This window comes from Mesoplodon mirus, assembly GCF_964341445.2.
Source record: "Mesoplodon mirus genome assembly, chromosome: 15".
In the NCBI taxonomy this organism is placed as follows: domain Eukaryota; kingdom Metazoa; phylum Chordata; class Mammalia; order Artiodactyla; family Ziphiidae; genus Mesoplodon; species Mesoplodon mirus.
Genome location: NC_138991.1, coordinates 78594773 through 78621826, shown reverse-complemented (window position 1 = coordinate 78621826; position 27054 = coordinate 78594773). Strand labels below are relative to the sequence as shown.

Genomic DNA, 27054 nt, shown 5'->3' with positions numbered 1-27054 from the left:
GTAAAAAAATTCTAGGTGGACAGTCCTCCTGTCTCCACATTGAGGATAATATCCTGCTGGCTTCTGGCTTCATTGTTGTTTTTGAGAAGTCAGCCGTCAGTTTACTTTTTTCAGTCTTTTGAAGATTGCCTGGATTTTATTCATTGACTGTTTTTAAAGTTTTCTCTTCCTTTTTGTTTTTCTGCAGTTTTAATATGAACTAAGAATAGATTTTTAAAATTTATTGTGCTTGGGGTTTGTTGTTTTTCTTGCATTTGTGGCATGGTATCTTTCAATCAGTTTTGGAATATTCTCAGCCATTATCTGTTCAGGTATTCTCCCCTCTCCTCTGGGACTCCAATTAAATATATGTTAGATCTTTTCACTGTAACTTCCATGTTGTTTCTCTCCTGTATTTTTTATCTATTGTATTTCTGTGCTGCTTTCTGAATATTTTTTCTTACCTATCTTCCAGTCCACTAATTCTCTCTTCAGCAGTGTTGAATCTGCTTATGGACTGTTCATTGAGTTAATTTTGATTATTATATTTTTTTACTTGTAAAAGTCCAGTTTGACTATTTTTCAGATCAGCAATATCAACTTTTTAACATTTTTTACTCATTGCAGTTATTTTCAGTGCCTTCTTTTATTTCTGTAAATAGAGGAAACATGTTTTTGTAGTGTATGTCTGATAATTTCAGTATTTATTTCAAATCTTTTGGGGTTGATTTCTGTTACTTTACAAGATACTTCTCCTGTTCACTTGTATGCCTGGTTAACTTTTTCTGCCGGTTTGATATTTGAGGTGAGAGTGTCTCATCAGAGAGGGCTTTCATTTACTCTGGTCATTCTGGAACCACATCACTCCAAGTTTTAAGACTTGAGGTTCCCTGGATCTAGTGGGCAATGCAAGTCTGTGTGAGAGCTAGTTTACTTCTGGTTGACCCTTGCCCTGGAGTATATCCTTTTGGGTCCCTACTAAATGTGGGGGTACTAGCTGGTTCTTTAACTTTTGTTTTCTTGGCCTGCCAGGCTACCAGAACTGTAGGTTAGTCTCACTGCTGTTTCTTTGGTAGATCAGTACATGCACTCAGGGCAAATAGGTCTTGAACACTGGGGTCATCTCTCTGATCACCATCTTCTCCTTGATTTTGACTTGGTAATTCTTCACTAATTTGTCAGTTCTTTGAAGTTTTCTTTTTTTCTTTTTTAAATCCCTCTGAATCTTTTAAAAAGATTTTTAAAAACATTTCATACAGCTTGATGTCCTCAGTAAAATGGTTGGTCTGAAGTGTACCTAGCTTCCATTAATGGAAGCAGAAGTTCTCAGATTGTCTATATCTTTATCTAAAAATTTTTTTGACGATTAAAACGATCGATGGTGTATTTTAAAATTATATATGTTGTTTGCTTAAAATAGATCATTTTTTAAAAATAGGGCCAAAAAAACCCCTTTTCCCTTATATTGGATCTGGCTCTGTTTGGAAATTTGGTTGCTTGATTGTAATTTCTTATTAGTTTTTGGTTGATACTCTCTCCCAGATATCTTCACACTTTCATTTTCGTTTATTAGATGAATTCTCATGCACAATTATGAGTAAGATAGAATTATATGCTGACAGCAAATGAAGAACCATATAAGTTAAACATAAAGTATTTTAAATTAGCAGGAGTGAATATTACTTTTATTTATAGCCTGACATCTTTCATACCTGTCCTTTTGGTTTTTCTTTTGCATATATATTGTTTTTATAATTTATAATTTTATAAATGTGAAATTAAATAAATCCTAAAATGCTTCTTTAGTATTATCACAGGACCATTAAACCTTAACTTTCTTAAGATCCTATGATTTTAGACTACTGAAGATATTGCTTCACTGATCTAAGTTTTTCATAAAGTATTACTCTTGAACTCTGTTTACACATTGAATGGAGAATCATGTTTAATCATTCCAGTTTCTTTGTTCAGAAATCTCATATTAATAAAACCATATAATTTCTTAGGTATCTAATAGTCTTTGAAAAAGTATATGATTTGCAGTGGTAGTTATATGGACACAAAAGCCTTCACATTTAAGGCCTTGATGGCTGATGCTTGTTAATTTCTTTGGCATTCCAAACAGTTGAGTGACCATGTTATTTTTAGTGTATACAGAACAGCTGAGTCTTTCTCAAATAGCCTTTACATTTTTTACCCCCATAGATACACTAATTTATCTACATTTTTTAAAATTTATATACCTATATGGTCATTTAGCACTTTCCTGAAAATTCTGGGTAGTTTTTCTTTAGTAGCAGCTCTAAGATAAAGGAAAAAAGATCATTCTGTGTATTCTTGAGAAGATTGAATACAAGTTTTTCAAATAGGTTTTCTTTGTTTGGTTTGGGAGAACTTAACTAGATTTTGAAATGACATTATTGAATACATTAGGGCAGCAAATATTATGGGAAGATAACCATTAATTTGTCAGTATATTCTTGTTAAGGTCTTGGATTTTGCTGATTTCAAATCCTGACTTCAGCACATAGTGAAGTTACTTAGGTTAGGTTTTCTTAGCTCTCAAGCCTTTCTTTCCAAAGGTATGAAATGAGGATCATAATAGTACCTACTCATGGTTGGAAAAATTGAGATAATGTATGTAAAGTCTTAGCATACTACCTCATGTCATATGTCTTTACTTCTAAAACTTTAAGGATTAATGGCTTTTTGTTTGAAATATACTAATTAACTTTTTTAAAGCATGCATTTTTATTTTTCTTCAGTATTTTAATTGATTGCAAAGTCACTTTAATCTATAGTTTAGTACCTCTGCTAGATACATTAGTATATTTGAATGCCTTAGAGTTACTATATGTTCCTGTTGTAGTTTATAAGAGATCATACCAGGGTTTCTTACACTTACAGTTAATTTTTTACTCCTTTTATATTATTAAGGCTTTCACAAAGTTTTGTCCTTGAATTGGGAAAAAACAGACTTCCATGAGTTAACCCACATTTTAGAGATTCAGAAAGTAAAATTTTAGTACTGGAAAAAAATCAATTTAAAGTAGGCCATCAGAGACTTACCACTAAAATTTCAACCTGGAAGGAGCTTGCTTCTAATTATATTTTCAGAAGTAAGCTTTTAATAGAAAGAAATACATTGCCATTTTGTTAATGTGTTCCTGATGTTTTATCCATTGAATTACGGGATACATGACAGAATTCCATCCAACATTATTATTGTGGCACAAAGCACAAACAGGAAAAAAATGAATTTCAGCTGTTTGAGTGAAAATGTAAAAGTGTGATAGGATGGAAAGAATGTCGTGGACTATTTTTTATTCATTTAGAGAAAAAAACTATAAAAACATTTACTTAACCAATTTTTTTCACATCACCTTTTTGAAAATGTTAGGACAGTCTGTTAACATTGATGTTTCACAGCTGAATGCTTAGTAATGTCAGACATATTTAGTGACCAGTTAGCCATAGCTCATAGAAGGGAGGGTCTTCTGTATGCTACTTCTAAATTTTCCTTTACTGGGGACATTTAGTCAATTCAGTAAGTATGTTTTGCATTAAAATCCAGGTTCTTAATTTATGTTTTTGACTTGGAGAATTACAGTGGAAATATAGAGCAAACAAACTTTTCACATATTAGTTTTCTTTGGTAGCTTTTGCCCATGAATTTTATACTGTTCCATTGTATTATAATTATTTTTATGAAATTAGGAAATGTAAACGTGAATATTTTCCACATGAGGAAATTAATTGCACAAACTTCTAATTTATTCATTTTTATTCTTAATGTATTAATGAGATCCTGAGAGTAAGCATGCTTGCTCACTCTCAAATGGAAAGGACTCATTATTCTTTGTTTTGGATTACAGGGAACTTCCTTTATCTGTATCATCAGCATGAATGGCTAAATCCATTTATCAGATGCATCCCAACACTATTCAGGCTCTTTTTATTGACCATACATTTTAAAGCCACACTGTTGGATGGTGGGAGACATAAAGAGGAAAAAAGTGCCATCCCTGCTATCTTGCTTGTAGGGTGGAAAAGTCCAAGGATGTTACATGACTACAGGATTATTTTGATATATGAATTTTAATAAAAAGAGATTCCCAAGTGTAATATTGTGACCATGCTAACTTATATTGCAACTGATTTTTATTATAAACAAGACCTAAGTCATTTAATTCATTTTGTATTAAGAAATTTAAGTCTGATTTTGATATTCTATTGTTATAGTGTATCTGACGTTGTTTAGGAGGGTGCTGCAGTGACTGAGATTAAACACTGAAGTTAGAAGTAAATTATTTCTGTGTATTAAATGAAATTGATTTTTTTGTTAGGTGATGATGGAGTCAGTGTAGAAGAAGGTGGGAAAACAAAAAGAAGCCAGAAGGATGATGAAGAACAAATTGCTAAATATAGGCAGCTCTTGCAAGTTATTCAAGAAAAAGAAAAGAAAGGCAAAGAAAATGATATGGAAATGGAAATTAAGTGGGTTCCAGGTAAGAATTAGATACTAACTAAATATTCACTTGTTTTCCTTTGTTTGGGGATGTTGGATATAAAAGAAAAGAATATCAACTCTTTGGAAACATAAACTTAAAAAAAATCACATTTTCAAGGAGTGTTTTGGTGAGGAAGATAACATGATATCTGCATGCATGATTTAATTCACTTTAGCACCAGCGTTTTCTACTACTGCGGCTTATTCTTTGTCTCTTTAATTTACTAACTACAAATTATCCATTTATAAAAGTAGACCTTTCCTAGGTTTGATTCCAGTATTCTCAGGTTATAGAAATTTGAATCCAGGCACCATGTATTCTAAAGTCATTAAACTTTTTTTCAAAATATGTTATTAATAAGTGGACTTTCCTCCAGTAACTGCTACTAGACTTTAATTAGTGAGGTTTCACTAACACAAAATATGTAATACATAGTTTTCTGTCTCAATTGTGCAATGTTTGAGTATTTTTGAACAAAGAAGTATAGCATCGTAAGTGGTTTTTATAACTGCCTTGAAGAGTTCAATAACCCAATACTAGTACAATAACATTAAAACCATGTCAAAGCTAAACAAAGAAAAGCTAGGATAAACGAGGGTTGTTTTCTAGCATATGCATTTTTTCTTAACAATCCTGGGCAAATCAGCATGTACCTTTGCAAATAACGTGGGTTTTTTTTTTTCAAATTACTGCTTTTTACATATATGTATATCTTTTAAAGGTAGGTATAATTTTTGACAAGGATTCAATTCTTTTAGCCTCAATTCATCTCTAGATGAAAAAATACTACTTATAGCACCATTGCATTAACTGTTCTATATTCAGTTACTTCTGTTTCTTACACTAGTATGTTTTTGCACTGAGAGTAAAATATCTGTTTTCTTAGGTTGTTTTTATTTGGGGGGGGGGAACTACGATATTTTGATATTTGAGGATTGATTGACTCTTGCAGTAAATTTATTAGGATATACACATATCTTCTGCCTATTTCTGTAGGAACATGGTACTATGTTATAACCCATTTGTTTTAAATGTTTGGCTTTTGCAGGAAGTGGTGGTAAGAAAAAATGAAGTTTAGTAGTGTTATCCTATGAACAGTGGTTGAGAGAACTCAATTAATTTAGCCTGGAGAGGAAAAGTCTAAAAAGTGACTTAATAGTTATTTTCAAGTACTTGGAGGCTGAGTACGTAAACAGAGACTTAATCTCACATACTACCTCAGAAGTCAGTGCTTTTACCAGTGGATAAAAGTTGAAGGAAAGTAGATTTCAGTGTAAGGTAAAGAGGAATTCTCTATATCGTTAGGATTGTTGATCAGAAGAGCACAGAGGCTGCTTTAAGGAGTTGAGTATCCTTTGTCAGTAAGTCTCACAATAAGGCAATACAACCATACCACTCAGACATGTGTGAAGAAATTTTTTTATATGAGGTCCTTGGATTTATGATTCCAAGAAATGTTGGATTTTGTCTTTTAGTCAAGTATGTTGTAATTGTAGCTTAATTCTAATCTTAGAATGAGCTTGTTGAATGAAGATATTTTAAATGAACATATTTTGAATTTAGGTATTCAGATGACTATTTGAGAAAGAATATTTAAAATAAAGTTGATTGCAAAGTTTTATATTAAATATTTTAGAGCTATATTGAATGGGCCAGATCTAACCTTTGTCTTTATTAGTACAGTTATGTAGTGCAAATACCAAAAAGTGATGCATAGGAAGATTTAAGCAGTACAGTTTTCCTAGGATAAACCTCACTTAGTCATGGTTCATTGTACTTTTTTTATATTCCTGGACTCAGTTTAGTAATGTTTCATAAAAGATTTTTGAACCTGTGTTAATGAGGAATATTTGTCTATAGTTTTCGTTTCTTGAAATGTCCTTAATTAGCTTTTGGTATCAGGGTAATGCTGATCTCATGTGATGAATTAGCGACTGTTCCCTCTTATATTTAGCAGTACATTTTTATCTTGACTTTGCTATTTGTGGATGTGATATTAATGTCATATAAAATATTTTGAAAATGTAAAATGAAAAATTAGCATCTGTAATTCCATTACCCTTATTCAGCCACTGAGTGATTAGGTAGATTGTGGTTTAATTTATCAGAATTCTCTATTGTTGAATATTTAGTCATGTTTCTGATCTTTCATTACAATAGGACCATGGCATTGAAAAGAAATTTGATCTAAGGCTGTTAGCATTCCCAAACCCACAAATATCAGTACTTCCTTAGATCTCTTCACTTTTATCACCAGCCAAGTAATAGGCTTGCTATTTTAGGGCCTTTTACTTATAAAAACAGTTTTTTAACAAAGATGCTTATTCCCACCCACCCACCCCATTTTAGAAACGTCTGTGCATGTGAGAACTTGTAGAGACCACAAGGAGAAGCTAATGCTGGCAGTCAGGCTCACTCATCAGTTAGTAACATGACTTCCTCACTCACGTAGCCACTTTACATATGCTACAGATCAACCTGTGGTTCTCTTACAAGCTGTTAAAACTACCAGTGTCCAAGCCTCAAATTTTAAATCTCAGATGCCAAACATCTAGAATGTTATAAATAATCTATAGCTTTTTCCATATTTTAAATTATTTTCATAGGCTAGCTTCCCAGAAATGGAATTACTAGGAAAGGACATGGACACTTTTTGTGTCTTTGTCTTTGTCTTTGTCTTTGTCTACTGCCAAATTGCTTTCCAAAAGGGTTGTACCGGTTTTTAATGCCTTCAACAATGATGAAAGTGCCAGTTTCATGGAATTATCATCAAAATTCGCTATGTAATTTTTACTCTTAGATGAATGAAGGAAAGTTGATATTTTGCTGTATAATGCATTTTTTAAAGTCTTTAACCATAGTATTTTTGAAGGCCCCGTATGGGGTATTACTACCCTGTGAATCTTTGGTATGGATGTGCACACAAGTGCGTGCGTGCGTTTTTTTTGTATATGTAAATGTAAAGGGTCTTTTACATACTAGACATGTTAAATGAGAAAAATGAACTACTCTTTCAGGATCTCAGTTTACTTATTTGGAAAGTGGGACTAATAATACCTTTCTTGCTTAATTTGAGATATTATAGAGTACTTTGTAAGCTACACAGTACTATTCATATCACACGTGTATTTTGTTGAATTTGTGTCTTGAGAAATGTATGTTCCCAGTAACAATTACCCTGAACCGCAGGACTTTTTTGATGTTATACTTCAGTAAACCACAGAGGGTCAGTATGAGATTATAGTATATCATGCATCAGTTTTTCTGTGGCTTGAATTTCCAAAATATTAAACTCTGCAGAAAAATAAGTACTCTTAATAATCACTAACAGTTGCTGCACTTGGCGTGGCTTGAAAGAAATTTTAGTTTAGACTGTTTAAACTTCCTATCTTTTTACGTTGGATTATACAACATAGTAACATTAGGAGTTTAATTCTTTGAGGGTAAGTGTTAAGGGAAGCAGATAACAGGTACATGGGTGTAACAACTAGAGTGAACTACTCTTTCTCTTGATATTTTAGTTCCTCATGGAGGTGTGATAATACAGCATTATTAATTGAGATTATAAATGATTAAAAATGTTGAATTTTAAGATTTTTAAGGAACGTTGTAATTCATTGTTTGGTTGTGGAGTAACATTGCCCATCTCAATGTGTTGCTAATAAGGTATCCTGCCTGACTCATTTTGATGAGTAGAGAAAGTAACACATGTAATTAGCATATTGAGACTTTATTGATGAATGTGCCTCATTAGGGAATTTGTAATATACATATAAATAAAGCATAATGAGTTTTATCTCATATATTAAATAACCTCCCCTAATAATTTATGTGATAATAATTTTTTGTTGTAGATACTGCAAGCCATGTATTTTAATCTTTGAAATTTCATCCAGAATATGAACAGATAATGACAAGTTTCTTTGTCTATAATCTTAAAGGAAATTAGATATGATAAAAGTCCTCTTTTTCTTAGTTATCTCCTGATTAATAGACACAGGTGAAAAGGATATCTGGTCTTTTTTCTACTCATCATCCTGCAGTGCCTCAACTTCCCTTCAAATATTGAGCATATGCCAAGAACCATTCTAGACACCATGTGAGCAAAACATACAAATCCTAGACCTCATAAAGCTTATATTTCTGGTTAAGGGGAGACAGATAAGTCTTTAGTAAGAAAGATATTTGAGCAGAGACTAAAGGAAGTGGAGGTCGGGGGTGAGCCATGCAGAGGAGAGTGTGCGAGCAGAGGGGATAGCAAGTGAGTGGCCTTGAAGCTGTGGCTTATCTAGTGTGTTTGAGGAGCAGCACAGAGAATAGTGTGACCACAGTGAGTGAGTGAAGGAGAGAATAATGGATGTCAGAGAGGTGATGGGGCCAGATCATGAGGGTCTTGCAGACCATTTTAAGGGCTTGAACATCTCTGAGTGAGATGAGAAACCATTGGAGTGTTTAAGCTGAGGAGCAATAAGATCTGACTTGGGTTTTTTCCAGTTTTATTGACATATAATTGACATATGTTACTGTATACGTTTAAGGTGTACAGCATAATAGTTTGACTTACATATATTGTAAAATGATTACTGCAATAAGTTTAGTTAGCATCCATCATCCCATAGATACAATAAAAAGAGGAGCTGACTTATTTTTAACAGGACCAATCTGGCTGCTCTACTTGAGAGTAGATTAAAGTGGCAGGGAAGGACAGAATTGGGGAGATAAGTCAAGAGGCTATTGTAATAATCCTGAGATAATAAAGATTGTGAGTTGGACAGGTTTTCAAGGGAACTTCAGAAATTCTCTTCGTCACATGTAAGATGCCTATTATATATTGAAATAGACATGCCAAGTAGATAGTTGTATATCCAGTTTAAAGTTCAGGGAACAGGTCAAGACTGGAGATATAAATTTGAGAATCTTCATTGTACAGATCTCTGTAAGTAAAGAACACCAACGGAGTGATTGTAAGTAGAAAAGAAAAGAGGTTCAAAAATTGATCACTTGGAGTACTCCAGCATTTAGAGGTTGAGGAGAGGTGAGCAGGGACCATCCAGAGGCAGCTGGGAAGAAGCTACCAGAAACAAAGGAGGAAATTCAGGGTTGTGGGGTATCCAGGTGGCCAAGTGAAGAATGCATTTCAGTGAGAAGATGGGTCAGTAAAATACAGACTAAGAAAGACCATGGGATTTAGCAATGTAGAGACCATTGAAGAGTTCTGGTGGAATGGGGAGGATGAGCTTAATGGGGTTAGGAGAGAATGAGGAGTGGAATTGGAGACAGTTAGGAGAGACAACTCCTTTTTCTAAAATATTTGACGATTAGGAAGTTGCAGGCATCATCACACTTCATCCTTAAAAAAATACTTTGACATGTAACTTCCAAACAAAGACATTCTTCTACATAAGCATGACGCTATTATCACACTAAGGGAATTTAATATCGTTAAAATAGTGGTCAAATTTCTCACTCGTTCCAGTAATACTCTTTTTTTTTTTTTTTTTTTTTTTTTTTTTGCGGTACGCGGGCCTCTCACTGTTGTGGCCTCTCCCGTTGCGGAGCACAGGCTCCGGATGCGCAGGCCCAGCGGCCATGGCTCACGGGCCCAGCCGCTCCGCGGCATATGGGATCCTCCCAGACCGGGGCACGAACCCGTATCCCCTGCATCGGCAGGCGGACTCTCAACCACTGCGCCACCAGGGAGGCCCCCAGTAATACTCTTTACGGTGTTTTTTCCTGATCCAGGATCAGTCAGTTTTAAAGTGTCTACAGTAGTTGACTTATAGAATACCCACAATCTGGATTTGTCTGATTGTTTCCTCACAATTCAGCTGAAAAGTTTTTGGCAAGAATTTTCCATGAATAATGTTGTATACTTCCCATTGCTTCACATCAGAGGCACATAATGTCAGTTTGTCCCATTTTTTGTGCTGTTAACTTTGCTCACTCAGTTAAGGTGGTGTCCTACTGATTTTTCCATCATAAAGCTCCACTTTTTCTTTTGTAACTGATAGGTAATTTGTGCAGTGTGTGAATATCCTGTTCCCCAACATTTTACTTGGTGATGTTATAGATTTATAGATTTATAGATCCTTGCTTGAATCAGTTATTATATTGTTGGTTGCAAAATATTGATTTTCTGTTTCTGTCATTTCTTCTACATTTGTTAGTTAGCATTCTAACTTATGCTAGTAGAACTCCCTCTAGAAACTGGAAGGGAAAGTGAGATCAAGAGAGCATTTTTCTTTAATATGAGAGGAAATAACAGCATGCTATATTACTTCTGGGAGTGATCCACAGACAGGAAAAATGATGCAGAGAACTACATTCTAAAGTAGGCAAAAGGAGTTGGAATGTTTTTGCTCGAGTGGAGGAATTGGCCTTTGGTAGATGTGCATGGACATTTCATCCATTGTACAGGAGAGAAGGGAAGGAATATGGTCACAGAGGGTATGAGTAGAAATGGTGGTGGGAGCTTGTGGTACTCTTCTATTTGCTTATATTTTCCTAGTGAAATGGGAAGTAAAGTCATCAGCTGAGAGTAGGGATGAGGGGGGGAGGGGGTGATTGTAATGATGGACCATAGTATCTATGTTGGGTTAGGAGGGAAATGAGGGTATATTGGGGGTGACGGATAGGGGAAAGGTCAGAGGATTGATGGACTGTAGGTCCCTGTGAGACAAAAGAATTGTTAGCCTTGGAGTACTAGAGAGAATAAAATGCAAGGATTGGAGCTAATGGTTGAGGAGTAGGATACTTGAAATTAAGATTATGGTGTGTTTGCAGTTTGGATAATGACAGTTCTAGTTATGGGGGGAGTTTCTGAGATTACAGGGAGTATGGAATAATAGTCAGTGAACTGTGAGGCACAGGGTGTTGGAACAGTCATCTGTGTGGATATCGGAATCACCAAGAATTATGACAGGGCCAGAATTGGAGAGAGTGGCAGTGAGCCAAAGCTTAGCTGTTCAAGAAGTGAGGGGTGTGACTATAGTCATTAGATCTCTGCAGTACGGGGGAGTAGATGGTATAGTCTGATAATATGTTACTAAAAGTTGGGGACTGTAGGAGTAAGACCAGCCAGTGGACTGGAGTTGGCAGTGAGTAGCAAGATGGACAGACTGTGGGAGAGAAAAATTCACCACCTAGAAGAGCTGCAGGAGAAACCGTGTCCTCAGAGAAGAGCCAGGTTTCAGTGAGACTCAAATTAGCAAGGGAATGAATAAAGAGGATTTTGTTAATAACTATTAATGACTGATTATGATGGACTAAGGTGTAGAAATGTTCTTTTTGGCGAAGGGTGGGAATGGGAATATTCAGCATATTTTTAGGAGAAGGGATGATTTGGAAGTTGTGGACTTCTTGTGATGACAGAATTAAATAGAGATAAAGGATATAATGAGATGAATACTGTCCTCTTAAAGCTGTACTAGTGGTGAGACTGTGTCTGGGCAGATCTTGTCGGATACACCCAGAGCTGTGGGATTCTTAGTCTTTTGAAGGAGACGTGGAAGGCAGAGAAGAAGGAAGGACTCCTTGCTGTCTCACCCTGCAAGAGGAGTCTCTCTTGACTCCCGTGCACGGAGGCGAGAGGTGGGGTCGCAGCTCCTCCTCCCTCTACTTACTCTTTCCTCCACGTTTCACAGCTGTAGTTCTGTTTGATTCTAGTATCTGTTCTTTATCCTTTGTACTTCCTTTTTCCCCATCTTTATTCCATCTCCATTTCTGTATTCAGTGACCCAATGGGAAGCTTAAACACAGAGACATTAATGACCTGTATCTGTGACTATTGTGTTATTCATTCTTTATTTAGAAATAAAATGTTTTGAGTCAGTTGGGCATTCATTTTGCTAGGCAGCCCGGTTTCAAACATTTTATAATTTTCAGACATCTCAAAACCTGTTCACTATTTACTTTGGGCTATATCTCTTATTTCCATTTATTGCCAGTGTATCCATTATTTGAAATATAGTCGCAAAACTGTTTTTTTGGTCAGAACTTGTAAAATAACCAGATGTTTAAAATTTTGAGTTCAGTGTAGAGGAGAGCATTAAATGGAAAACTAAAATAAGCTAAAAAGAATTTGCAGTTTGCTTCATGTTTTGGTGATGGGGAGGAAACCAGTTTGCAGTGCACTATCGTAACTTGTACACAGCTAGTACATAGCTTGAATTTTAAAACTTAGGTGTCCATTCCTTCCTTAAATCATCCAGTTAACAGGTTGACTACAAGGGCCTTGTACAGTGATAAGCTGAAACTTTTGCTGTGCCCCCCCCCAAAAAAGAAAAATTAAATCATTTGTGGAATGTGTAATAAAAATGAGAAGCAGCTGGGGTTATCTAAAAACAGTGGTAGCACATTTTCTCCGTAGAGTTGCCAGTAAATTTCTCAGAATTTACTGGATTATTTTAACAATAATTTTCTCTGTTAGTATTAAGATTTAATTTTTTTTAAGTTTTCCAAGAAGCTTTTAAAAAAAAGATCTAAAGCAAAACTGAAGATACTTTTATAATAGTAGTAGTTTCAGAAAGTGCTAAAAATTCCCATACCTTTTGAAGTTTTAGGTTAATTGGTCTGCTGTTTTAGGGTCCCAATTAAATACATAAATCAATAAGTGCTTCTGGTTGCCAGCATCTAGACTGATTCTCTTAATGTCGTCCTTTCCCCCCTCTGCCTGTGCGTCATGTCAGTTGTACTGTTTGCATCTGTAGCTACTATTTCCAGACAGTAGTACTTTTTTTGACTTCGCGTTAGATTTACAATCTGCCCAAAATCGGTTCAAGCACAGAGAGTGTGTTTCATGTGTTGTTTTCCTGCAGCCCACAGCTATGGTGATTTGTTTGAAGTTGTGAATTCTTTGGTCTTTAAAGCAGAGCTTTTGCCTATTCTATTTGAGGTTGTCCCACGTCATCATTCTATATACTGACTGCCTGGCTAGCACGCTGTCATTTTTCACACACATGTTCCATGTGTTATTTTGACAGGATTCACTCAGACTACTTTCAGCAGTTTCATTATTGCTGTTCTTTTTTTTTCTAAGATTGAAAAGTCATATAACCTTATACTACTTTAACACATTGGGTTTTTTCCCCAATTTTTTTGTGATAAAATATACATAACATAAACTTTACCATCTTAACTATGTTCAAGTGTGTAGTGCAGTGGTATTAAGAACATTCATACTATTGTGCAGCCATCACGACCATCCATCTCCACAGCATTTTCATCTTTATAAAACCAAATCTCTATATCCATTAAACAACTCTTCATTGCCCCTCCCCCAGCCTCTGGCAACCACCATTCTACTTTCTGTCTCTCTGATTTTGGCTACTCTAAGTATCTCATATAAATGGAATCATACAGTATTCATATTTTTGTCACTGACTTATTTCAGTTAGCAGAGTGTCCTCAAGGTTCATCCGTGTTGTAGCATCCTTCTTAAGGCTGAGTAATATTCCATGGTATGTATGTGTGTATATATGTGTATATATGCCGCATTTTGCTTATCTAGTTCATCCATTGATGGACACTTGGGTTGCTTCCATGTTTTAGCTATTACACATTCTTTTTTTTTTTTTTTTTTTTTTTAAACCCACATTTGTTTATTTATTTATTTTTGGCTATGTTGGTTCTTCACTTCTGTGCGAGGGCTTTCTCTAGTTGTGGCAAGCGGGGGGTCACTCTTCATCGCGGTGCGCGGGCCTCTCACTATCGAGGCCTCTTTTGTTGCTGGAGCACAGGCTCCAGATGCGCAGGCTCAGTAGCCGTGGCTCACGGGCCCAGTTGTTCCGCGGCATGTGGGATCTTCCCAGACCAGGGCCCGAACCCGCGTCCCCTGCATTAGCAGGCAGACTCCCAACCACTGCGCCACCAGGGAAGCCCTACACATTCATTTTTATCCATTATCTTCTACAGGCACATGTAGTTGATTATACTCCCATTTTGCATTCTCCTTTTTTGTTTCATTTCTCATACTTATTTTTACATGTTTCTCAATAATCTTTTAATCATAATGCCTGCATCACATTCCATTGTGTATCTAATTTATGTTTTAGGCTCTTTCTAATGTTTTGCTATTATGGAGGACATAATAACCTTATATTGAATTTTCTTAGGGATAAATTCCTTTGAGTAGAACATCTTCATGCCTCTTATCATTTATCTTGAAACACTTCTGTTAATTCATGGTGCTAACTAAGGAGCTTCTTATTTTGTAATTTATGAAGGCTCCTCAGAAATGCTGATAAAATACACAAAATCAAATCTATTTTCTACAGTTGGCTCAAGGTTTGAAGCCACATAAAGGAAAGGGCATAAGTACTTTCTATAGCTCTTTGGTTTGATATAAAACTTAATCCCACTTTGGGACCATATGCCATGTTCCTGCGCTCTGAAAGATTTGCCAGCCTTTCTCAGTGCCCTTTTGGTTAGACCATTGTAGACAACTGCTCACTGACTATAATGCAATGATACTTTAAAACTTTGAGGTCCAAGGTAAAGCTGGTAAAAATATTGTGGCTTGAACTGGTAGCTAGCTAAGCAGGTTAAATCTGCAGGTATCGTGTGGGAGGGACTCTGTATTATTTTCAATACACAGTGACACTATTTGCCTGATGTAATTACTAGGGGAAGAGAGTGTACAAGTACTTTCCTCCCTCTCATGATAATCTTCATTGAGGGTGGGGGATAGTTCTCATCAAATGAGCTATCAAGAGATAGCCTTAGCTCAATCTACTCATTCAGTGACATGGAAAACTTTTATCTGTAAAATTATTTGGCATAAACTTGAAAATCTGATCCTATGTATGTCCAAAGATGAGTGCCAATAATTTGACTTGGGCGGGTTCCCTTGGTGTTTGGAATGATACGCCTCAGTGGTAAATTGAAGCATGCATTTTGAAGGCATATGCTTCTCTAAGAATTGGCTTGCATAAATTAGGGATATCTGTCTGCCTTGGACTTCACCAAGCTTTTCCTAAGCATTGTCACTTTAGATTGTCATAAAATATATTTCATTTTAGGTTTCCGTCACTGCTTCTTTCTGTGGAAGCATAGAGAGATTTAAAAATATTTTTAAAGTAATTTATTTGGATTCATAATTTCGAAGCAGAAGCAGACTTCTCAGGGTGTGGGAACAGTTTGGTCTACGGCCAGGATCACATATGTGACAATGTCTAAGAAGCCTGTCTTCTGATTAATAAGCTGCTCTGAAAGTCTTAAAAAAAAAAAAAAAAAGCCAACGGAAGCCTTTGCGTATTTGCTGTTGAACACTGCAGGCTCCTAGGCATACGTGTTGTTAGTTGGTATTCCAAGATTCTGACATCTTTTTGGACCCAAAGAATGCTTGACCCATCATAGATTACTTTAGTAGATTTCTGTCAACAGAGAATCCCTAAGAATAGAAACAGTGCTAGCTTATAACAAGCCATGGATATATTGAAGTCCTAATTTTCAGTGTTACTTTCATTCTCTATTAATTCTCATTCTGTAACTTTTTCAATGTTGCAGTGAAGGACACTGCCAATGAAATAAACTCTGAGTTAATTACAAATAATAGAAAAGGAGTAAACCTTAAAGGTACTCTACTTCAGAGATCCCCAACCAGCATACCACCTGTGGATTACAGATTTGCCCAAGTATTGATCCCTTTAGCCTCTAGACCAACCAGAGCAGCCCCCAGCTTCGCTTCCTTCTCTGGTAGCCTCCTCCATTTACTCCAGTGTGCTGTGCAAGCATTTTTTTTTTTTTTTGCGGTACACGGGCCTCTCACTGTTGTGGCCTCTCCCGTTGTGGAGCACAGGCTCCGGACACGCAGGCTCAGCAGCCATGGCTCACGGGCCCAGCCGCTCAGCGGCATGTGGGATCCTCCCGGACCAGGGCACGAACCTGTGTCCCCTGCATCGGCAGGCGGACTCTCAACCACTGCACCACCAGGGAAGACCAAGCATTATTTTTTATATCTGTCATAATAGGAAGAAGGTTGGGAAGACACTGCTTTCCTAATAGTTATTTGGGAAGTCTTTTTAGCAGTAGTCAGAATTACAGTTTACGTATATAAACTCAGCCCAGTATATGTGGAAGAAAATACTTAGACTGCAGCAAGAAAAATCTAGCTTAAGAGGTTGTTAGGGCTTCCCTGGTGGCGCAGTGGTTGAGAGTCCACCTGCCGATGCAGGGGACACAGGTTCGTGCCCTGGTCTGGGAAGATCCCACATGCTGCGGAGCGGCTAGGCCCGTGAGCCATGGCCTCTGAGCCTGCGCGTCCGGAGCCTGTGCTCCACAACAGGAAAGGCCACAACAGTGAGAGGCCTGCGTACAGCAAAAAAACAAAACAACAACAACAACAAAAAAAGAGGTTGTTAAATATTGAAATGCTAGGGAGGTTGAAGTGCTTTTCATTTCTTTTCATTTTTCTTAAAGAAAGATTTTTTTGTTTAATTAATTTAGAAATGACATTTCCGTTGCACTGCAGCCTCAAAATGCCCTTATGTTAATAGCTTCTGTAGTCAGAACCTCTCCCAGGGAGGAAAACAATTAGACACCCCTAAGTTTCAAGCCATCAGTTTACAGGTGGATTTTCCAAAAACAGTGTATAGATCGGGACTGTCTTATGATGAAGTTTGGGATAGCATTAGTAGTTTACTGTGACCATGGAAAGAGCATAGAGGGCTTGTGTCAGAAAATCTGAGTTTAGGTACCTACTGTTCTGATGGGGATTAAATGACAAAAGGCAGTGAAACCTAGTTTAGCACACAGTTGTCAAAGACTGAACATTTACTACCCTTTTTTTTTTTAAACAACTTTATTGTGGGAAAGTAGAGCATGGATACAAAAGGTAAATACTATGTATGTATACAGTTTAAAGGAAAAGAATAAAATGAACACCTGTGTACCCAGCTTAAGAAGGAACATTACCAACATATGCAGTCGCCTGTGAGGCTCCTCTCTTATACCCTCTTCCTTTCTCTATCAGAAGAAACTATGAAACTGCATTCCATATTAATCATCCCCCTTTTCTCTACAATCGTTTTACCACCTATGCATGTATCCCTAAACAGCCTAGATTTAGTTTTGTTAATTTTGAAGTTTGTAAAAGCGTCCTCTGTGTATTCTTCTGTCAGTTGCTTTTTGCTGTTAACGTTCTATTTTTGAGAGTTATTCATAATCCATATGTGAAGACATGGTCCGTTAATTTTCACTGTTACATAGAATTCCATTGTAGATATATCATAGTATATCTGTTCTATTGCTGGTTATTGTGGTGTTTTGCTATTATAAACAATGTCTTTGTGAATATTCTTGGACTTGTCACCTAGGTATATATTGAATTTCTTGGATATGTGTAGAATTTCTTGGTTGTATAGCATGCTCACGATTACCTTAACTAGGTCATGCCAAATTGTTTTCCCAGGTGCTTGTACCATTTTAATCTAACCAGTAGTGTGAGTTCCCATAGCTCTTTATCCTCACCATTAATTTATATTGTCAGGTGATTTTTTGCCAATTGAGTATGTAAGTAATGGTATCTCATTATGGTTTCAATTTGTGTATTACTCTCAAATATTTGTTGAGTTCCTGCTCTGTGTGCCAGACTCTTCTCTGATAGCACTGAACAAAACAGACAAAGATCCAGGCCTTTGTGGGGTCTTACATTTTAGTGTGTGTATTCATTGGGGGAGAGGGGATGAAGGGAATTGTTAAACAAATAAATAGGTAAAATAATAAGATGATGATTAAGGGCTATAGAAACAAAAGGATAAAACCTGGATGGGGAACAGGAAGTTCATGGGTGGGAGTGGGTAGCCATTTAAAAAGGACAGTAATGGAAGGCTTCATTGAGAAAATGACGTTTGTACAAAGAGCTAATGGGAAAGACATTGCACTCTGTGTGTTATCCTGGGAAAGAACATTTCAGGCAGAGGAAGCAATAAATGCAAAAAGCCCTGAGGGGAAAGCATTTCTGATTTGTTCAGGAATAATGAGGCAGAATAGACCAGGGAGTGGACAGTAATAGAAGGTGAGGGCAGAGAGGTGGCCAAGTCACAAAGGGTTTTGTAGACCTCTGGATGGACTTTAACTTTTACTTGAAATGCAATGGGAAATGGAAGTGATATGACCTAACTTACGTTTTTAAAGGATTGCTCAGGCATTTGCCTAATTACTAATGAAAAGAATATTTTTTTTCCTGCTTTCTTATCTGTGAAATACCTGTTCATGTCTTTTGACCATTTTTTATGTAGTGTTCTTTGTCTGTGTTTTAGTGATTCATAGGAGTTCTTCCTCTGTTTGGAGTTCTTCCTATATTTTGGGCTTGTCTTTCATCAGCCATATATTTTGCACATAGCTTTTCCTAGTTTGTGATTTTCCTTTTTACTCTCTTCAGAGTGTCTTTTGAAGAACAAAAATGGTATAGTCAAGTTTATTAAACTTGTCCTTTTATTCTTATGTACCTCTAGTTCACATAAGTGTATTCATTATAATCTCTGGATTAAGACACTCTTTCATCATTGGTCCAGCATGACCTCCTTTTATTTATTTATTTTTAGTAAAAAGTGAACCCACTATAAAAGCTAGAATTGTGCAACAACTTAAATTTATCCATCTGATCTCTCCTGCTTCCCCATACCTAAGAATAACCATCATCCAGATTTCAGTATTCACTCCTTTGCTTTCCGTTGTATATATTTTCATCTAACTTATAAGTATTTCTGAAAAGTCTGGGTGCATAAAAAGGAATGAAGTACTGATATATGCTATAAAGTGGATGAACCTTGAAAGTATTATGCTAAGTGAAAGAAGCCAGTCACAAAATGCCACATATTTTATATGAAATATGCAGAACAGACAATGGAGACAAGAAATAGATTAGTGGTTGGAGGGTGTGGGGGTGTCAGAGTGTCCTGCAGGGGTGAGAGATAGGGTTTCTTTTTGAGAAGAAGAAAACGTTCTAAAATTGACTGTGGTGATGCTTGCATGTATCTGTGAATGTACTAAAAAACATTGAATTTTATTCTTTAAATGGGTGAATTGTATGGTATATGAACTATATCTCATGAAAGCTCTTAACTTTGTTACCATTGATGGGAGATGTATCCTTTGGGGCTGATTTTTGACTTTTAAGTCCTTGATTCATCAGGAGTTGATTTTTTTTTTTTGGTATGATATAAGGTAGGAATCCAATTTCAACTTCTTCTACATGGCAGATCTTTTTTATCCTCTTCCATTTATTGAATAATCTCTCCTTTCTCCCAGTAATCAGACATGTCACCTCCTTCAGGTGCCAGTATTTCAAACCTGTGTGGATCTATTGGTTGGCTCTCTGTTTTATTGGTCAGTTAGTTACTCTGCCTAACCCTGGACCAGTAACACACTTCCTAGAACTGGATACAGAGCACTAATAACCCACACACCCACCCCCTCCCTAGGCCAGTTGGTGTGAGCGCGCTGTGAAGAAACCAAACGCTGCTGCCGCCACCACCAGCAGCTCCAACAAACACTTGAAGCTGCCGCCTTGTGCAGTATCTTCAGGGGAGAGCTAGGCTTCAGGTAGAGCAAGAAGATGAAGAAAATGTTCAGAGATACAATAATTGAGTTTTTACTGATGATGTACTGTGAATTCCGGGGAATTTAGTGGTAGAGAACTGAAGGGGGAGGGAGATAGTGACAGAGAGAGTGGATGTATAGTTAACTTCTGAGGATGAGAACATGGGCGATTAGGGGGAACCTGATGATTAGGGGCTTTGGGTGGTGACTAAGATGAATAGGGGATAAAAGGCACAGAGAGATTATTCCTGCTGGGTTCAAGATTTTGGTGGTGAGGCTGAATGTTGAGGATTAGGGAGGGAAGGGTATCTGCTGTTGCCATGGATGGGGAGGGGCAAATTTACTGTGAACTCAGGGCTTCCCCTTGAGCCCTATTGCTGTGAGTTTACAGGTAAGGAAGCCTGTGTAACTGAAGAATACACTGTCTTAATTCCAGGGCCCAGGGGCCCACTTCTGAACCCTGTCAGGAAAGGGTTGGCCTTATTCCACAGTGCTGTCTTTTATCCCTGGCTTTTAAAATACTTCAGTGTTCTAGAGTTTCACTATGATATATGTAGGTAATTTTTTGCTTGGTACCTTTATTCTTGCTTAGAATTAATTGGATACCCAGAATCCTGAAGATTAGTAACTTTCCATTCATTTTAAAATTCTGAGAACTTCTCAGACATTTTCTCTTAAAATATTACCTTTTCCTCATCTTCTCTATTTTCTCCTTCTGGGAATGCCATTTGATATGTGTGGTACCTTCTCGTTCTGTATCTAACTCATAGTTTCCATACCTTTGAATCTGTGCAGCATGCTGGGTAATTTCTTCAGTTCTGTCTTTCAGGTCATCAATCTTTTCTTTACCTCTGCTGTGTAACTTGGTTGACTTTATAATTTCAGTTATGTTTTTCATTTCTGGAACGTTTTTTTCTTCCCCAAATCTGTCTCATACCTTTGATAATCTTTTAATTTCTTTTGTTTTTTTAAATGTGCTGATTTTATATTCTGTTTCTGTTAATTCCAAAATCTATAGTCTTTATAGGTCTGACTTACTTGGTTTCAGCTTACTCTGGTTCATATTGAATTTTGATTGTGATCTAATTGTTCTTGGATCTTTCTTTACCTATGGGAATTCTCAGAGGCCTGAGTCAGAAAAAATACTTCTTTTAGAGAGTACTTGCCAGGTACCTCAGGGCACTTCCAATCCTGGACCTATTGAAACCAAATTTTTGGATTAGGGTGTTTGGGGCCACACAAATAGTGTGAATTCTAGCCACAAACCCATGGATTTGTGGGCTTGTGGTTATAAATTCTCTGGGGGGAAAATGTGTTTTTACTTCCCTTGTTCTGCCCATGGCCAAAGCCCAAACAGGCATGTATCCCTTCTAAATTGTTGGAGGAGGAGCAGCATCTACTAAAGGATCCTGGCTTCATGGTGGCGGTCTCTGGGACCTGCCATCATGATTGGGCTCCAAACTTTGCCTCCTGCCTCCTGCCTCCTTGGCTAACAGCCCAAGATCCATGCTAGACCAGAGCAGATTAGTGCATGTCCCCAATGAAAACTCCCTACTTCTGAGCTAGTGTAACATTTCTGTTTGAGCTTTCTTATTTTGACTAAATTCCAAAAAATTGCCATCGTTTCCTTACGTCTTACCCATTCATTAAAGTTTTCATTTATTTTCTGCCTTGTCTATAAACATTATGTATAAAAAATAACAATAGAACAAGTAGTTCTTCAGTCTTCTTTGCCACAAATTAAAGAGCAGAATAGTTTCATCAGACTTGGCCAGAATTTTACTTTAGTATTAAAGACAGCTTGCTATTACGTACATTGTGATCACAAACTACTTGAAAGGCAAAGAAGACATACAAATAAAGTACAGACAAATACAGGAAACAATAGCTCCCTAATGAAGCCCAAATGTCTTGTATTTGAAGTCAGCTTTTTAAGAACATTTGATTCTAAGAAGCAGGAACAGGTTGATTCACAGTAACATGAATATACTTGCAAATGGAAGACATCATTCTACAGGAGGGTAAAAGGAGATTCAGAAGAGGTTAGAGAATGATAAGCTCAAATTCAAGGCAAATACAAAACAGTTGCTACCCACTGAAACAGCTTTTAGACAAAGAACAACAACAAAAAGCATTAACATTTCTTCATTTAGTACATACTTTGGGAGTGTCTTCTATGAATACCTCATTGACTGTTTTAGGAGAAAGAATTAAATGCTATATGAGAAGCCATTCCCAGTCTAAGTAGCTTACCTATACTACCCTTTTATCCTTATTATCTTTATTATAGTTGTCTGTGTTGTTTCCATATAGTAGATATAACAGTATTCTAACAATATTAAGTGCATACAAGGAGCATTTGTTGGCTCTGAATTTTGCTATTTACTATTATTCCCAAGGCTAGTTGTTATTTTACTTTTTAATTTCATGAACTGTTGCTCTCTGTCTGTAAGGTTGGGAACAAATTTGACTCATGTATCCTTTCAATTGTACTTCCATTCATTCAGCAGACATTTATTCAGCATGTGCTGTGTACTTGGCCCTCCACTAGCCATAGGGTTACCTTTGTGGGGGGAAAAAAAGCAAGCCATGGCCTCTACTGTCATGGAGTCTGCAACCTAGTAAGGGTGATAACCCTTAATAATAGTTAAAAAGAATAATCACACAAACATAAAATTGCAACTGTGATAAATAGTGCGGAATAAAAGAATATGGCACTGTAAGAGTTTAGGAGAGAGGGATTTACAGAAGTTCGAATTATGAACCAAAGTCTGCACAATGTTCTAAACAAATCTTGAACCAAGTTCGAAACACTTCAAATCTTCATCTTTCTCATTACAAAGGATTGATAGTTTTGCTATCTGATATGCTTTAAGGATAAGTAAATGTCTCCTTCCCTCTCCCCGCACCACTGGGGAAAACTGGCTAGTTTGAAAGGGTGCCTTTGATGTCAGTGTTCCTCAGGGCATGGTTACACCCCGAGGGAATTCCAAGTTGGGAGTTCAGTTGGTGATGGTGGTTAGTTACATTTTAAAGGGTACTTTTGGGATTGAGTGTTAACATGGTCTCATTTAAACATACAACATACATAAATAAAGACTGAGCCATAAGTGTTCGTAAGTATTCTCAATGGATCCTAAGTTCTCACATACATAAAAAAGTGCCAGTTTCAGCCTATATCAGAAATCTTAAAACATGGATTTTGTTTTTATAAACAAAACCAGCCATAGTACCTAGTTGAGTTATTTTAAGTTATTCGTGTCCTGCCCCTTGAAGACTCTTCAAAATTTCAAATGAGCAAGTTCAGAAGAAATGTATATTCTTACTTTAGTGGATTTTGAAAGGATATTTAAAAGAATTTTTGTGTGTATGCAAACTGCCAAAATAAGTCTGAATGAATTGCGTTTAAATTATTATTGTTATAATTGAGTCATCTGTGCTCATGGTTGGTTTTAAAAGAATTTTTCACCCCTTATTTGTAGGGTTATTGATGTTATTTTTAACTAATTCGTCAGTCCTTGCCTATATGCTTAAATTTTTAAAAAACAAACGCACAAAACTAGACATTTATAATGAAGTTGTTTTTCAGTCACGTAGTGGCTGCTCTCAAATGAAGCTAAAAGTGTCTGAAGAATGTTCTTGTGCATATGCCAGGAAGCTTCTGGAATGGGCATATTTTTAAGAATTTAGAACATAAACAGCTGTGATCCGTGGCAGGAGATTTAAATGACCTCATGATGACAGCAAGAACAAAGCATTTTTAAGTTATCATAGTGGTGTGTTAATTCATTGCAATGTGTTTGTCATTCTCCTATTTTGGTGTATTAAGTGAGAGCCAGGCAAAAAATTACAGACTGTATTTAACTGAAGATACTATTTCTTTATTGTTGTAAACAAACTAAATACCAGAAAAATATTTCCCAAGAATGATATTTCATGAATTATTTAGAGCTATAGGTCCTAAAAAAAAAATGCATGAACCACTTTGGGATAAAGGCCATTTATTTAGATCCTAAAGTTTTGATTCATTTTCTGTTGGAGAGACTATGTTCCAAACATGAAAGATCAAACAGTTGGCTTGAAATAAGAATTCCTCCTTCAAGAAAGATCAATTAAGTGCTTATTAAGTACTTACTATGTGTCTGGCACTATGCTAAATATTATGCAATACAAAAGAAGGTGACTTCAGCTGCCTTTGTTCGAGTTGGAAGAAAAGGCATACTCAGTTGAAACTTCTAAACTAAAAAAAGACATTATTATAATCAAGTACCAAACAAAAATAATACATAATTTATGTGATACAAATAATGAAATAGCCCTTCTCTTCAGAAATGACTTCTAATGCTTAAAGAACAAGAAGGGGAGAATTGTTTCCTATCACCTGTCCTGAAACAGATTTATATCACCTTTTGGTTCCCTCAGAAACAACCTATGGTATCTTGAACTAATGGTGACTGAAGTTTGGCTCAGTATCTTTTTCCTACTGTAACTGAGCATGACCCTATGGGGCCTTCCCAAGACAGACCCCTCCCCCATGTCCTCTGCTTTAGCTCCTCTCTGAAGTATGCAGATAACAGTATATAATGCACATTTCCTGAGTTGTTTTACAGATGCTAAAACACCCACCAAATGGAAGAAATTAACTATTTGATGACCATGAGCACATAGCCCCCAGACCTACTGGTGCCTAAGGATTGATAATGTTAATGCCTGTGACAGTACCCTGTTACCTCACCATCAACCAATCAGAGAATTGTACATGAGCTGATCACATACCCTGGGATGCCTCTCGCTCACCTTGCCTTTAAAAATGCTTTGCTGAAACCCATTGGGGAGTTCAGGCTTTTTGAGCATTAGCTGCCCTGGACTCCTTGTTTGGCGCCTGCAATAAACGCTGCACCTTCCTTCACAAAAAAATGAAGGAAGGGAAGGGAAGGGGAGGGGAGGAAAAAGGGAAGGAAAGAAATGACTTCTAATCATTGTCTAGGACAGTGGTTCTCAACTAGGGGTGATTTTGCTCCCTAGAGGACATTTGGCAATTCTGGATAGATTTTTTTGTTTTCATAACTGGGGGCTACTGGCAGCTAGTGTGGATAGGCCAGATATATTGCTTAACATGCTATAATGCACAGTCCTTCACAACAAAGAATTATCTGGTCCAAAATGACAGTTGTACTGAAATGAGAAACCCTGGTGTAGAACCTACAAATGTCAGTGATAAGTTTTGAAATAGTGGGAGGTGGACTCCCATCTTCCCCTAGACCTCTGTTGCCCTGGTAATGCTGTTTGCCTGAGGCCATTTGGATCCTTACATAGAAATGAGCATTGAGGATCTATAACCTTTTGAACATTGTATGCAAGTTTTTCCAGTACAGTGTTTGAGAGAGAGATTCCATAGTTTTTTTTTTTTTTTTACATTTTATTATTATTTTTTAAAAAATTATTGGGCTTCCCTGGTGGCGCAGTGGTTGAGAGTCCGCCTGCCGATGCAGGGGACACGGGTTCGTGCCCCGGTCCGGGAAGATCCCACATGCCGCGGAGCGGCTGGGCCCGTGAGCTATGGCCGCTGAGCCTGCGCGTCCGGAGCCTGTGCTCCGCAACGGGAGAGGCCACAACAGTGAGAGGCCTGCGTACCGCAAAAAAAAAAAAAAAAAAAAAAAAAAATTATTTATTTGGCTGCACCGGGTCTTAGTTGCGGCATGTGGGATCTAGTTCCCTGACCAAGGATCAAACCCTGGCCCCCTGCTTTGGGAGCGTGGGGTCTTAACCACTGGACCACCAGGGAAGTCCCAGAGATTCCATAGTTCTTATCAAATTCTGAAGGTATCCATATTCCCCCAAAATGTCAAGACCCAGTCACATGTGGAGTAGTAGTTCATAGAGATTGAGACACATTAAACCAATGTTCTAGTCACCTAAAAGAAACAGTAACACCTTTCTTAGCACCATGCCGAGATAGAAGTAGAGTTTAAGTTTCAAGGATTAAAATTAATCTGAGAATACATTTTGGCGGGGGGAAAAAGCACTCTAAATACATTACTTAATTTAGTATTTTGGAGTAATAAAATCTTTCTTAATGTATGAGAAATTAGAATACCTTAATGATTATTATTTAAACATCATATTTAATAACACAGTACTGTGCATTTAGAATCTGAGACTGGACTGTGTGCTGACCCACAGGCATAATATATAAATTGTTTTATTTTGCTGTTCAAACTCAACTTGTTTTGTCAGGATTTGCTCCTTTCTCCCAAATGAGGATCCAAGTTTACATTTCCTAAGGTGCTATGTATCTGTTGATTCAGTCAGAGATCTGGACATGTTTTATACAGTTCACATTTCTCCTGAAAACTGTTTAGTAAAGTGATTGTGTTTTTCTTATAAGAAACATTTTTGAATTGAGAGTTGTGTTTCTGATTTGGCATCCTGTAAATCAGAGAGTATCCCATAAATCAGGCATACCAGCAGTATGTTATGAAAACAAATCTCCATAACCTTGAGTATGCATATACCTTAATACTTTTCTAACTTACAGAAATTTAGAGATTAAGTCTTGGCTTAAGAGCCAAAGAGGGGACCTTATAGCTCATCTGTTCCAGCTGTTTCTGCTATTCTTTGGGGCTCAGGACCCAAAGCACCACTTTTAGTTGTTTTGTGTATTTGAACTTCTACCAAATATTTTCTTTTAGGAGAAAAAAGGTGTATGCGGGAGGAGGGAGTTGCATGCTTCTGATCCAGACCAACCTCATTTTGCAGATAAGGAACCTGAGGCCCAAAGCTTTAGATTTTATTCGTGGGCTATACATTTCTTTATTTTAGATCAAACCAGCATTTCAGATGTATCTAGTAATAGTATAGAGGACAATTAGGAGTTAAAATTGTAGCTGTATGGCTTCCTAGTTGTGTGTTCTTAGGCAAGTTGCTGAACGTTCTCAGTCTCAGTATACTCATCAGGGGAAAGGGGAGTTATTATATCCTTAGGATGGTTTTCACTTTCTTAGAATTTAGAATGTATCTGGAA

The 27054-nt window shown here is 36.9% G+C and overlaps 1 protein-coding gene across 1 annotated transcript in view; it reads left to right on the top strand.

Moving 5' to 3' along the window:
* The window catches only part of ESF1 (ESF1 nucleolar pre-rRNA processing protein homolog), a 59888-nt gene that overhangs the window by 16603 nt on the left and 16231 nt on the right, over positions 1-27054 (top strand). The window contains exon 8 of the mRNA XM_082645901.1: positions 4326-4487. Coding sequence (XP_082502027.1) covers positions 4326-4487 — 162 coding nt within the window. The remainder of the gene's footprint in view (positions 1-4325; positions 4488-27054) is intronic.